Source organism: Ylistrum balloti, unplaced genomic scaffold (assembly GCF_031769215.1).
Source record: "Ylistrum balloti isolate Yb309-2 unplaced genomic scaffold, AGI_CSIRO_Ybal_v1 Utg369742, whole genome shotgun sequence".
NCBI lineage: Eukaryota > Metazoa > Mollusca > Bivalvia > Pectinida > Pectinidae > Ylistrum > Ylistrum balloti.
Genome location: NW_026781951.1, coordinates 1417389 through 1432743, shown reverse-complemented (window position 1 = coordinate 1432743; position 15355 = coordinate 1417389). Strand labels below are relative to the sequence as shown.

The 15355-nt window shown below is 38.3% G+C and overlaps 1 protein-coding gene across 4 annotated transcripts; it reads right to left on the bottom strand.

The window, feature by feature from the left end:
* Positions 1-254: 254 nt before the first annotated feature.
* LOC132543186 (paramyosin-like) lies at positions 255-15150 on the bottom strand. Of its 4 annotated transcripts, XM_060206654.1 has the most exons (16): positions 14911-15150; positions 12423-12647; positions 11379-11435; positions 8926-9012; positions 8447-8692; positions 8080-8325; positions 7619-7815; positions 6852-6984; positions 6353-6569; positions 5733-5973; positions 4862-5057; positions 3696-3824; positions 2982-3353; positions 2570-2770; positions 2139-2308; positions 255-1253 (listed from the first exon to the last, which is right to left on the bottom strand). In XM_060206654.1, exons 1-15 carry the CDS (start codon positions 15007-15009, stop codon positions 2150-2152), a joined length of 2805 nt encoding a protein of 934 aa, XP_060062637.1. In that variant the 5' UTR covers positions 15010-15150; the 3' UTR covers positions 255-1253; positions 2139-2149. The 4 variants fall into 4 exon arrangements, with proteins under 4 accessions (XP_060062637.1, XP_060062638.1, XP_060062640.1 ...); XM_060206655.1 differs by lacking the exon at positions 12423-12647; XM_060206657.1 differs by lacking the exons at positions 11379-11435; positions 12423-12647; positions 14911-15150 and adding an exon at positions 11243-11275.
* Positions 15151-15355: the final 205 nt, after the last annotated feature.

Here is a 15355-nt window from a genome sequence, read left to right as displayed (position 1 = left end):
ATGTGATTGTCCAGACCTTGGTAAGTTGGTGTACAAATGTGATTGTCCAGACCTTAGTAAGGTTGGTGTATAAATGTGATTGTCCAGACCTTAGTAAGGTTGGTGTATAAATGTGATTGTCCAGACCTTAGTAAGGTTGGTGTATAATTGTGATTGTCCAGACCTTAGTAAGGTTGGTGTATAATTGTGATAGTCAAGTCTAGATCCTTGCCATGAAAATGACAAAATGATGAAAGAAAAACTAAATAAATATATATAAGCAACAAATAATGGAATTTATTTTAGCAGAGGGAAACATATAACATGTCATTCACTTTTCTCTGTAAAACAAGTACTAGCATGGTGAACACTACAATGTCTAGAGAGCTCTTTAGTACCCAGAATATCTGTACAATAAAGACACATGTCCTCCATGCAAACAGTCCTTATTTCGACTTAAAGTATTCATTGCTATACATTATTTAAATATATCCACAACTCTGTATAAATTATCAACATAAAAAGTACCAAAAAAATTATTTAACATAATTTTCGTTTCTCTGAAATATCACATTTATAAAATGACTATATTGCACATCGTTTGAAACATTATGACAAAGCTAAGCTCAAGAAACAGATTTGATAAGTTCGTTTTTGTTGTTTTTTCCCCGCAAGTACAAGATAATTTAGCGACAGTAAACCGTTCTATCTCCTCTCTCTTGTTAACGTTTCCCGTCATCGCTTGTCATCGCGTTTCTCATCTTCTCTACACATTGATTAGAACATTCACGGTGGTGATGATCACAAACAGCACATCGATTACGAGCTTTGAGCGTTTAGGTCGAATAGAAATGACGTCATGCTTTCCAGTGCCTTATTGTGTAAATATTTACACGAAACCATTTGTTACAAGAGTGTTTCTATGTCGACGCCATATACCTTAGCGACTCCTACCGAAGTAAACGGAAAATGTAGAATTTGCATATTATGACGTCATTCCTTCTAGGGTATCTGAAGAGACTTTCGCTGTCCCCGTGCCGAGCAATGGCTAGTCTCCCTACATATTTCTGTACAATTCCATCGTAGCAACACACACATATATGCTTTTTAATCACATTTGCACAATGAATAAGATTAATAACCAAAATAAACGTCTTTGTACAAGTTTAGGGAAATTTCGGAATTCTGTCAGTGAAATCCCCACATTTAAATAAATAGCGTCTATTTGATGTCGATGCACTGGCTTTTTTTATGTTTAATGAAAGGCACCATATCTGAAAGAGAAGAATAAAACAATGTACGAGACTTTTAATGAAATACATAAAACTTGTTACTGTAAACAGTATACAGTGTATATCGTCTCCTTACAGAGAGTGTAATTCTCCAACAGTATATATAACCCTGTATACAGTGTATATCGTCTCCTTACAGAGAGTGTAATTCTCAACAGTATATATAACCCTGTATACAGTGTATATCGTCTCCTTACAGAGAGTGTAATTCTCCAACAGTATATATAACCCTGTATACAGTGTATATCGTCTCCTTACAGAGAGTGTAATTCTCCAGTATATATAACCCTGTATACAGTGTATATCGTCTCCTTACAGAGAGTGTAATTCTCCAACAGTATATATAACCCTATATACAGTGTATATCGTCTCTTTACAAGAGTGTAATTCTCCAACAGTATATATAACCCTATATACAGTGTATATCGTCTCCTTACAGAGAGTGTAATTCTCCAACAGTATATATAACCCTGTATACAGTGTATATCGTCTCCTTACAGAGAGTGTAATTCTCCAACAGTATATATAACCCTGTATACAGTGTATATCGTCTCCTTACAGAGAGTGTAATTCTCCAACAGTATATATAACCCTATATACAGTGTATATCGTCTCTTTACAAAGTGTAATTCTCCAACAGTATATATAACCCTGTATACAGTGTATATCGTCTCCTTACAGAGAGTGTAATTCTCCAACAGTATATATAACCCTGTATACAGTGTATATCGTCTCCTTACAGAGAGTGTAATTCTCAACAGTATATATAACTACGTATAACGGTTTTATTGTCCTCTTTACCGTAATGTTTCTATAATATGACATTGATTACAGTATAAACGCCCAGACCAAGTACACAATACTTACGTGTGTTGTGTTTACATCCGGACGACCTTGACCTCCCGTTGGACGGACATTGATCGCGTTCTGCGGGTTTGTGCAAGGTTTTTCTCGGCAATGTCAGCTCTACCCTCAGCCTCCTCAATCATTTGCTGTGCCTTACGGTACTTGCTCATGGTAATGCTAGTTACATCCTCCTGTGAACCAGACAATATCACAATTACAATTATATGGTATAATGTTGATATCAGATCGGTATCTTAATTACAGTGGCTGAGATGGGTGTATGAAAAGGATGGAAATAATAGAAATTTGGAATTCATTAATTGATAATAACGTGTATCCAGTATTTAGTTTTGTACAAGACAAATTCTTTTCGTGGCAACATATTTCAATATATCTTATGTCCCGAAAGTCATTTTTCTTCATTCTTTTGTAAGAAAAGTTTCTAAACGTACCGCCTCGTCGACCTGTCTCTTGTAGATCTTGATTTTCATATTAAGTTGGTCGTTAAGACTGGTGAGTTCGCTGACCATGCGGTGATCTTCCTCAGCGACGCTGATCAATTCTTTGTATTGACGTTCATATTTACGCATGTTAGCAATGGCCTCCCTCACTCGCCTCTGCTCGGCTTCTAATTCACCCTCCAAATCTCTGATCTAAACGGAAACAAAAAAAAAACAGACATGAATAAAGAAATGGTATACCTACTAAATATTAGCCAGGAAATTTATTTCAAATATTAACATTTTTCTGCAAGAACTTTAGAAAGAGTAGAGTTACTGTTAAAGAAAGTTTCTAAATTTGTTTTGGGATGTCATGCCAAACATTATTCTGTAAAACAAATTTCATTAAAGGCCGATAACTTACTCTTGCTTGTAGTTTTGCGATCTGTCTCTTTCCTTCCCTAAGGGCAAAGGCCTCTGCCTCCTCGAGCCTGAGAGTAATCTCACGGATCTCAATCTCGAGCTGCTTCCTCAGGCTTTCGGCATTCTTGTAATTCTCCTGTTCTTGACGAAGCTCGTCGGAAAGACGCTTGTTCTCATTGTAGAGACGCTCGGCACGTTCCTCGGCGGCTCGCTGGGCGTTGAGTGCTTCATCAAGGTCAGACTGCATGGCGGCGATGTCTGCCTCCATGCGACGCTTGTCGTTAGTAACCACTTGGAGTTGGAGTTGGATTTCTGATATGCGAATGGAGATTTCGTTGACTTCAGCTTCGGCGTTCTTACGTGCCCGTTCGGACTGTAAGGATTAAAATACGATGTTTATCGATAGCACATCATAGGACTTACAATAAATGAACTTGGATAGAGTGGAAACCATTCAGGAACCATTATCGTACCTAAATATACTTATGTAGGGGAATACTTGAGGGTAACAAGATATCAGACTTATGTCAGATAAACATGGTAGATATATCAAAAAGATATATAACCGGAAATACACCTATTATCCTGAATCAAATATAGATATATACAAGGAAATATTCTGTGAGGGAGTGGACTCCATATTCACCCGAACTACGTATGTAATTAATTGTTTAACCTATCTTATACTGAAGTGAAATATCAGAAACATTCTTACACTTTCCATGGCGGCCCTGATGTCTTCCAGTTCTGCCTGGAGGGCAACACGTTTCCTCTCGGAGACGGACAGTTGAGCGACGGCATCTTCAAGTCTGCGGGTGGTATCCTCGTTGATGGCCTCGAGTTCCTGTAAACAACAAGTTCACGTTTTACACATAATAGACAGTTTCCTGTTTGTGCTTCCCCGATGTTTAAAGTTAACTTTGAGAGGTTTAAGTGATTTTTGTCAGACAATACAAACAAACACGGTTCGTTATATCCAGGCTGACTCTTGGGTAACACATTAAGCACCAGAATGGCATATTTACAAAAATGTGTGTTGGGAAAAAAACAACGTTAAAGACGTTGTCTACAGGGGATAGAAAGGCAGTCGATGTTACACGAAGGTAATATCATGACGTCATATGTAATAATAATAAAATACTTTGAGCGAAACACTTTTTTACATAAGGGAATTCACAAGTATTTTTTTAGAAGAGATTGAGATTGGGATATGAAGTTTAGAATCTCCAGGGATAAAGACAGCTGACATTGCTTCATGCTACCCGTGGATGGTACACTGATAACATACCTCGCTTGGATAACACATCTACATGGTATATATCATATCATATATCCGATAAGAACCGGTGGGAGCCTAGCAAACATATAGATGTGCAGACTTTTACAACCTTCAACGTTTCTATAAGTAGATTTAACATTTCTACTCGAAACATGGCCTCATTTAGATAAGGTTACAAGGTTTATGAAGGAGACTCTGATGAAAATGGCCGTTTTCTATTGTTTAAATTTTGGCCTGGCTTTCACACAAACCACAACAAACCGAATGCCTAATGACTATCAGTAAACTATCTAGTACTATTCATTTCTTACGGAACAGAATGAGATTATGTGGACTGCTTAACTCTATGAGGATCCTTTCTTATGCTATCTGTTCCAGCATCGGTGTTAGAAGACTTTTTTGAATCTGTACAAAATCTTAGCAACAATTTGTAGGTACTAAATCCAAATTACCAATCGAAGACTGTTACAGTATTAACAGTAATTAACATCAAACAAACTCTCCGAAGAGAATTACAACAACAAGGACGAATGTCTGTGAAAACATCTATATTTGAACTACTCTGAAAGACAGGGTGTTGCCCTCGATAATAGCTGACTTACCTTGACGCGGGCGTGGAGTGATTTGATCTGTTTCACGTATTCGGCGTTCGCCCTGTTGGCATTGTCAAGAGCAGCCTCGAGTTCCCTAATGTCGGTCTCGTACTTCTTCTTGATGCGGCTAATCTCAGCCTTGTAACGGACCTCAACCTCCACAAGGGTCCTCTGTAACTCCTCAATAGCGCGGGCACTGCTCTTTCTGTAATAAAGTGGGATTTCTGTATTACTACGTCATCACAATATTCGCGCTTATGATTAAACCAGTCAGTATTCCTAGTGCTATTAGTTTGGTTCTGGCGAGGGAACTAGAATATAGATGTAACTTACATGTTCAAAGAACGAAAATAATGACCGAAAGTTTGAAGTTCCTCCTCTCGTCCTGCCATTTTGGAAACTTATGTCTATGTAATGGCAGTAGGGTGGATTTTATATGATCTGGTTTAAAGGCCATGCCTAAGTGTGAGATAAGACAAGTGAGGAGATAGGTATTATCTGATCGGCTGCAGAGATCCAGCCCCTGAACATGTAATAAAATATACAGTAAATATGGTGTGTCAAAGTTTCTAAATACAGATCTCAAATTTTCTCTGGAATATGTACAACTGATTCGAAGACAAGATAAGAGGTAAGGTGTTGTGTTACTGAGTTGCCTTTGTGTACTTTGGAGTACTTTTTGGTTTTACATGAACTTAACATAACACTGATATTTACAACTTCAGAGAAGGAGAAAGTCACTCTTAACACATCACAAAACATGACGCTGTTGTTCTGTGTAGTTTATTTCAGTAGATTTCTAGTCTGTAAAGTCTTTTTAACCATATATCAAATCACGTGACTTTACTAACTACACCAGAAAAAAAAATGGACCACTTACCTGATGCTGTCTATTTCTTCATCCTTCTCACGGAGCCTCTGTTCCATTTCGGCGCGGAGCTGGGCAAGGGCGGCTTGTGCGGCGGCGAGTTTGTTCTCGGCGTCACGAAGGGCGTCCTCGGTATCGCGCAGGGCAGACGCCAAACTATCCCTCTCGGCGGTGAGTGCGGCGTTGGCGGCCCTGAGTTCGTCGTTGGCTTTGTTGGCATCCTTGAGGGCTTGTTTGGTTTCTCTGAGGGCATCTATGGGCGAACATAACATACAATTCAGTAATCAAATGTATACTTTATAGCGAATGTTGGTATTGAACAAACGATTGATGTGCTGCACTGTTTCGTTTTAAGACTATTAAACGACAACCGTATCAGTAAAAGTGAAGAATGCTCCCAGAAAACAAATGTAAAGGTCATGATCATGACATAAAAAATTCTGAAAGGGCAATAACTCTGTGATTGAGGGGCCATCGGCCCTGACATTGCACCTTGCTTTTGTATGACTGATCAACACATCACATTTCGATATCCTAGTTTATATAAAGCCAGGCAAAATAATGTCCTGAAAACAAAATTTTAAAGAAGGAAAAGGAATGATTCTAAACTAAGAAGAATTAAGATAAATCACCCTCCAGTTTCTTGTTTTCACGTGCTAGGTTATCGTTCTTCTCCTGGAGCTCGGCGACCTTGACCCGGAGACGCTGGCACTCTGCCTCGAGGGCAGCCTTCTCTGAGCGGAGAGCAGCGTTCTCAGCGGAAAGATCGTCGACCTTCTTCTGAAGAGCGGCGTTGTCGTTCTCCAGCTGTCGGTTCCTCTTCGTGAGATCCTGTACGATGATGGTGAGCTGGAGAAGAGAAAAAAGGGATACTGTAATCATCTTTGACAGTGTGCGTGCATTACATGTTGGTTATCCCCGCTTTAGTCTTTTACTTTTTACGTGTATGTATGCGAGTTATCTCCCTTCACTTTGTAATATATACACGTGTGTGTCTCGTATATTCCCATTGTTATATATATCTTATATCGATATATATTTCAATCCTTTTACATTAATATTTACGAACCATTTCAATGTTTATTTTCTTTGTTGATATTTTAATGGTTTAGGATCTTTCTATTTACTTACGTTTTCAATTTCGATGTTAAGCTCCCTAACTTCATTAACGAGTTTCGACTTGGCCTTCTCAAGGTTGGAGTTGCGGGCCCTGAGTGTATCGCAGGCATCTTCCAATTCCTGGACACGGACGGTTAACTTCCTCCTGAAAGTTTAATACATCTTATTATACACTGCTGTCATTCTTACAAATAGATACCATCGGCCGTCCTAACATTTAAAACAGTTCCTCACAACGTTTCAAATCAATATTTCCAAATCTTCTGAATTGAAAATATACATAACATTTACCTCGCCCATCTTTGTAAACAAGTGCAACTGTCCCTCCTTATATATAGTAATTAAGATTGGCAATTGTAATCTGAATGTGATTTATACAAGAGCGGAAATACCAGCGCAGACTGGCTATAAACTTAAACAACAGTTGTGTAATTTATTTATTGAAAACACTTTTATTATTCACCCAGAACATTGTGTTGGCATTATAACTATCATTTATACTCTGTTTTTCACATGTCAGTTCTTCAATAAAAACTAGTGTTTTATTTTCCAGTTTTCGTTTACTAGGATCATCTTCGGAGATTTCTGTATATGTTTATTGTCCAGTATAAATGTAAATATCTACAGAAACACATTGATAAGTACCGATGACGAGTGCACGCACTTGCCACTGTTGATATATTATGACTACACTGTTATACTGTCATGACATCCTTCTCCTGTCAGACAAAGGCTTCTTTCTGACATCGACGCTTATAAGTAAAATATGTGTTCCTCACCTGACAGATTCAAGCTCCTCGCGGACCGTGACGATTTCCTTGTCGTATTTGGACTTGAGAGCCACCAGATCGCTGTTGGCTTTGCTGAGGGAGTTTCGGAGGATGGATGCGGCTTCGGATTCTTCTTCATAACGGGCGTTCAGGTTGTCATAGTCACTCTGCAGTGCACTGAGTTGAACTTGGAGATTCTGTCTTTGCTATAGTCGGATAACAAAAAGAAAAAAGACATTTGTAATTTGATTATTCCGTGAAGATGAATTTCAAGTATTTGAGTAAATCGGTCCCTTGATAATGAAAATGACAATTTAAAGGAGTCGTTTCATACGGGAATTCCGTCTTCATTGTAGTCATGATGTGTAGAACATCACATTCTAACGACATCTACTACTAGTTTAGGATGGTTAATGTTGCTTTTTTTGAGTTCCGTTCCTTAAAGAGTGTTCAAGGATATAAAGACTTACCCTGGACTCGTCATCCAAGTTCCTCTTCAAATCATCCACGCTGACTTGAAGCTGAGATTTGGCCTTGGCGAGTCCGGCGTTGGCGGCGTCCAGCTCCTGTACTTGATGCTGAAGGTCGAAATTCTCCTGGGTGAGGCGAGCTTTAAGGCCATTGAGATCGTTGAGCTGACGTGTCATATCATCTACCTGAGCCTTCAAACGCAAGTTGGAGCTCTCCAAACCCTCGACCCTTATCTCAAGTGTTGACTGTAATGACACCAGAACATGTTACTAACAAGTGTTGCTTCAACTATAAAGGCATGCAATGTAGAATTATCGAATTTACTCCACATCTGAATAATCACACAATGGAAATTAGATCGCGTACCTTAGCCTTAGCCAGAGAATCGTTCGCCATCTGCAAACCGTCGATTTCCACAACAAGAGTAGCTTTCTCCTTCTCTACCCTGCCTTTGGCCTTGGACATGTGTTCAAGTTGGTCCGCAAGGTCGTTCAAGGCATCCTGATGACGCTTTCTCTGGCTACTTTCCTGAGCCTCGTACTGAGTGGACACGAGTTCTAAGTCTTTACGAAGTTTGTTAACTTCGGCTTCACGTTTCCTGGAGATCTCGCTCTGGAGTAAAAAGTTTAAAGTAAGATTATTTTTCTTTGAATGTTTATTATTTCCATAGAAAATCAAAATCCACGTGCTGTTTGAAAAATCTCAATCTGGAATTTAATCAAATGATTAAATGTGAAATCGTTTTGTCATTATCAATAAAAAGAAATTAGGTCCTTTTTACAGAGTGAAGATGCAGCTATTTTTAATTTTGATTGCACAGATGAAATTACGGATTGATGATTCACCTGTGTGGACTGTAAACCGTAAGCCTCCTCATACCGGTCGTTGGCCTGGTCTAGTTGGAAAGTGAGTTCAGCACATTGTTTCTCGAACTGTTGAACGAAAATCGAATATTTTAGAGACATGTCTGAAACGAAAATGTTATTATCGAGTTTCTATCCATATGTAATAAACTCGGACCTATATCAATGTGATGTAATTACGTACAGTGTAGACTCGGACCTCTATCAATGTGATGTAATTACGTACAGTGTAGACTCGGACCTCTATCAATGTGATGTAGTTACGTACCGTGTAGACTCGGACCTCTATCAATGTGATGTAATTACGTACAGTGTAGACCCGGACCTCTATCAATGTGATGTAGTTACGTACAGTGTAGACTCGGACCTCTATCAATGTGATGTAATTACGTACAGTGTAGACCCGGACCTCTATCAATGTGATGTAATTACGTACAGTGTAGACTCGGACCTCTATCAATGTGATGTAATTACGCACAGTGTAGACTCGGACCTCTATCAAGGTGATGTAATTACACACAGTGTAGACTCGGACCTCTATCAATGTGATGTAATTACGTACAGTGTAGACTCGGACCTCTATCAATGTGATGTAATTACGTACAGTGTAGACCCGGACCTCTATCAATGTGATGTAATTACGTACAGTGTAGACTCGGACCTCTATCAATGTGATGGAATTTTGTACAGTCTAGATTAAGGCATTTCCACTTATTTCTGACTGTGTAATGTTGGCCTGCCCACGGCAATTTATCATGTCTAACACGTCTGCTAGTGAAATACAGCCTCGCGCGCTCATATATACACTTTTTTACAAGAAGTAGTTCCACTGCAGGTGGAGTTGACTGGGAGATTTGAACCGTCCATTCTGAATGTCACTTCACACAACATGATACACTTACTGACTATAAATATTAGTGTTAACTGATGATTGCTAAATATGGGCGCGAAGAATTGAATTTTGAAGTTATTTTCGAATTAAATGCACTAGGGAAAACTAAAATTTCTGAAATCATGTCGTCCTGCCTAGTTCCGCGGAGATAAGTTTGGAATTTTATTTCTATGATATAATATAATTGGAAAGTGAGAGAGGAAGAACACTCTGTATGTATGTAGGAAAGAGATATTCTATTTTCTGAAGTAAAACAAAACCCTTTTTGTAAACCTCTGAATACCCCTATATTAATGAGTCTTTTAGTAGTATAGTTCACAGTTGTACTTGTAGCTGTCTGAAGTACACTACCAATGCTAGGACGATATATATCATAATTAATTTTCAAACTAACAGTGTAAGGACGATGTATATAACAATTATTTTTTCAAACTAACAGTGTAAGGACTATGTATATTATAATTATTTGTCACTCATTCATAATTTTTGAAAAAACAGGTAGACCGGAAACTCTAGTCAGAGTGTGTAAAATCGGGTGTGGTAGGGTAGAGGTAGTTCAGGTGATCTTCCCCGTGATCTTCCCCTGCAGTATTCTGGGGAAGACACCGCATTCCTATCACACCTGCAAGTCTGACGCCATCTTGTCTGGCGAGGTAGCTGGAGAGCCAGTCTATTCGCGATGGGAATCATTGATGATGTTTACATAAAAGCGAAGGATGTTCACTGTAGTTGATATACAGCGGGATCTCCTCGCGTGGCTCAAGATAGACATCAGAGTGCCTAACTACAATAGACAGTGGGGTCCTCTCGCTAGAGGATTGGGTTACTATTCTCGCCGAGCTGTACAGACGGTACATATTTAGGGCCAAGTGTGCTGTTTGTGGTGTAATACACGTGCATAGCAAACCGCTGTCTCAGCAGCCCGTGTAGGTATCAGCATATTTCTCTACTTCCCCGTCCGTCCGCTCAAAAATCTGACGTTATCGTAGTACTTAAGATTTACTGTATTAGAAGACCACAAGTTTGATTTGCTCAATAAACCCAATCACGTAGAACAACAGACCGTGTCATACTTAAGGAGAATTTAACACTCTTTCCATTATACACCGTTGTCTACTTGTTTCACGGTGGAGTGAGTGTATATGGATCTTAATATGACATCTGTTTCTAGGCAAACCGTAATCTATCAATGAATACGAGAACCTGTTAGATTTTACTCCCCTACTCTCTGTCGGACACCATTTTTTCTACATATTCGCATTATGATCAAGACGAGATATGTGTAAATCACAATCTGGGATTATTTAAAATCAGTTTCATTTTATAATTATTAATAATTAATTTATCTTAATTCATATATACTCTGATACGCATGTCTCTCTCAACATTACGTCACGTCATATTTACTCTGATACGCATGTCTCTCTCAACATCTACGTCAGGTCATATTTACTCTGATACGCATGTCTCTCTCAACATTACGTCACGTCATACTTACTCTGATACGCATGTCTCTCTCAACATTATGTCACGTCATACTTACTCTGATACGCATGTCTCTCTCAACATCTACGGCATCCTCCAGCTCCCTGATTCGGCTCTGTAAATGACGTCACAAAAATTGTTAGAAAAATAAGAAGAAATACAAAAGTGATATTTAAACAAATAAGGTAAGATATGCGAAGTTAATGCCAGAACTTATATCAGATCGATATCTATCAAACATTAATGAAATTTGGACTTGAAAAATATTTTTTTAAATAAACAGCAAAATATGATATATATAATTTTGTATACAATTAGGCAGAGATCTGGACTTATTGACAGAAACACAATTGACGTGGACAACATTCTCATGACAGCACATCACACTATGAACATTGAGGACTTACAACATGCAGGTTATGAATAGGAAAATTAATTAAATTGATATATATTTTAGGAGAAACTTAATTTTACGGGTGAATATACTGGGAACTCATTGTGTTTTTTTTTTTTTTGTTTGTTTGACTATTACATAAAGTTGTGGTTGGGTTTTATTACATATGGTCATGTACATCTTTTTTATATGGTAGAATGGGATTTATGGTTTAACCATCCATTTCACTTCTGGGCATGGTATACCCAAATCTTATTGGCAATCGATAGGGAAGTTTTGGAATCTGATAGATATGGAGAAAGGTATGTGGCTTTTCAAAGGGATATCACGCGGATGGAAAGGTTCAGTCGATTCGTCCATTCTTTCCTGAATCATCTTTGCATATGTCCAATCCATACGAAAATGCCATGATCTCGTTTGCGTTGGTATTTCTCAGCATTTCAGTCGGTGGTAATTCAATAGACAAATAAATATTATAGACTCGATTACTTCAGACCTTGCAAAGTTGCATGCAAACAATTTTGAAAAAAAAATATTGTCAGTTACATACGAATAAATAAAACACTCTTAAACCCGGCGAAGTTTTCTTCTAACGTTCTGTTGTCGCAAGGAAGAACACAGCTTGCAGGAAGTGACGTCAGGACATGCTTGGAGTGGGCGGAAGTGCACTCACAACCTCTTTGATGTACCTGAATATACATACACTACCTGAAATCGTTGTTCCTCAGCTTGAAACAAGTCTTGTTCATGTTTAATTACGCGAGTGGATTTCTCTACATTGACATTAGCAGCTGACTGTGCAGAACTTGAAGATGAACTGATAATGGTTCGTTTCACTTGGCTTGAACTTGTTCTTAGCTGACTTGAACTCGATGCAACGGAACTTGATTGAATCTGACTTGTGCTTGCTCGTCTGGAAATAGTCCCCGTTTTCTAACAAACCAAAGTTTGTAGTCTGTTATAAAAAGGTACCCGAGTTTGAATGTAGGTATTTTTTTAACAGGAAGGGGAAGGGACTACAGGATTTGAAATATTTTATTTATTCATTTCTTTCGAAACAATCAATAACCATTTGGGTGATGTGATGAGTTGTAATATAGACACATGCATGGAAGAAGTTACCAAATGTAAAGCAGAAATCCTGTTTATCACCGACGTATTTAGTAAGATTTACCCACGGAGCCGTAAAGCAACCCTGATCCGATTCTTTAGGTATATAATTGTGTAGCAACACGTTCGTTATAATTTTTAAAGAATGCATGCTTCTTGTCATGTGTTATGATTTAAACCAACTGTCTCCACCATAACCGCTCGGCTAGAAATGTTAACTTTTCAATGTTTTTTTTAACCGATAATTTCTAAGATTATATCGTTCATTAGAAGATAACTTTTTTATGATATCTTGTTCTATTTTATCTCTCTTTTTATTTGACACACAAGTAAACATCGAGGCTTTCAACAATTAAGTACACAAATATCTACATTATCATATGTCAGGCGCAGTCCGTATAACGATAAGGATGTATTTTGTATAAATGTTAAATTGACTCTGAACAATAGTAAGAATAAAATTTAGATAAAAAAACGCACAGATAAGCAAAGGGACGTGTATCATGCAGCGTTTGTTCCGTATTACTGTTAGGACCAACGTGGTTGATCGTTTTTTAAATTCTAAAATAAGTTTTTAAATTAAAAAAAAAATTCATGTCTGCCTATGAATGTTTGTTTCTGATTGCACTATCCATTGAAAAAATCCTAAGTCATTTGCTGTCTGTTCTGTGAGTTTTATTATAAACCCAAGAAATATTTGCCTCCTCTCATGATAAAAAGCTAAAGTATTTTGGCTTGATTTCAATGCGCCTGTCCGTTGCAAGCTGTATACACAAAACGCTGACTTATTTTTGGCTCGTGTAACGCAATCCGAATCTCCGAGGTACTTCAACCATCGTGCAATGCCCAAAAGAGGAAAGTAGCCATCCTACGTCAGTGCCCGGAAGCTACCGACACTTTCCGAAGATGATTCGACAGTTTCTGTTGACTTTCGCTGATATGACCTCAAAAGACTTTAGTGTTTATACTTCATTAGAATATTGATATAATTAGGTGCAAAATTAACCTACTGTAGGTTTTTTGTTGTTTTTTTCTATGCGACTAAACGTTATGACTATTTTTGTCGAAAAAAACCCCACAGAGCGTGTGTTTACGTCAATAATTGGATGAGTATGTGCATTCCTGAAATATCTGTACCTATTCACGTGCGCTACCGGTGAGAGATAACCGACAGCCGCCCAGTGATAGCTGCCGTACCTCTCTACCCATTAAACCTTACGCCTTATCAGATTATTGACTTGCAACATCGAATCCACAAACATCGTTCCCATAACTATTTGCCTGCTGTGGACTCGCGTGGTACCAAGATAACTAGTGCGTGTTACTCGGTAACAGGTTTCACTGCGAATAACTGTAGATATATATATATATAAACAAGGTACTTACATACCAGTGTTTAACAGCAAAATTAAACTCAAGTGGTGCAATTAGTATACAACTCATAAAGAGATGTAAATAACTCAAAAACAAACCAAAATTTGTCAAATTTAAACTCATGTAGCATGATGATGGTGTCAGTGTGTTTATTTTACTTCCGAGTCACTGCTCGTGAAATTATTCGTGAAATGATTCCAGAATTCAGGATATTAACTAAGAAGAAATCTATCCACAGTTTAATCCGATATCACCAAGTCTGACTACAGAGACAGCAAGTTTCACAATGAAGGTGTGATATATCCACTGTAATCCCGTATATATAGCTCCAGCCACAGAATAGCAACATCATTAGCACAATAGCAACGCCAAGCACACGACTTTACAACATAACAATCTGTTAATCCGATTCCGAAAAACACACACGTTGTGCACAACTCGACGTTAAGCAATAGGAAGCTGCAGTAAATCCCCACTTTTATCAGAACAACAAATGCATAACATACTAACAAAATTTGTATACCGTTTGATAAAAAACAGATGGAACTAATTTGGTGAATTCATTAGGAAAATTGATTGTATCAAATATAACGTAGAGCATAGGCGTTGAATTCAAATACTTGGCACATATAAAGCAAAAGAGGGAAACACAGTCTTTAGATTTTGAAATTAATATGGAATAGGAAAATGGGATTCCACACAAAAAACTCACCTCGAACCGGTTCTGTGTGGTGGGAGATGTGCCCCGGTATACCTGGTAAGATCGCTTCACGTGCACAATCTTGTTTATATCCGAATCAAAATCAGCCATTTTGTTAGTTCAGGAATACAGCAAACCACAAAAGTAAGAAAATGAAATCTACAGGAAATCACGAAATGGAGCTGAAAGTGAAACTACTTTTAATCCACTGCTCGGCACCGAGTGGTGAGTTTGTACACTAACGGCAGAGTGACTAGAACGCCCGAATGAATGCTTTAAATACTAGCCCTTGTAATGTTTTATACTGCTCGCGCATCCGTTAGGGGGCGCTGTGCTTGTGTCAGTAGACACCGCCAAGGAGAAACCTGATACCCATAAGAGTCAAAGAAGGCATGATCAGTTGGTAATACATTGGCTTAGCGAGGGTATCCCCCATCACACGTCACTGATGTGATGT

Coding starts and splice junctions, on each gene's coding strand:
- LOC132543186 (XM_060206654.1), bottom strand. CDS start 15,009: ATGGCTGATTTTGATTCGGATATAAACAAGATTGTGCACGTGAAGCGA. Junction 11,436..12,422: donor CTGAGGAACAACGATTTCAG/GTAGTGTATGTA, acceptor CGTCATTTACAG/AGCCGAATCAGGGAGCTGGA. Junction 3,354..3,695: donor TCAGGGCCGCCATGGAAAGT/GTAAGAATGTTT, acceptor TAATCCTTACAG/TCCGAACGGGCACGTAAGAA.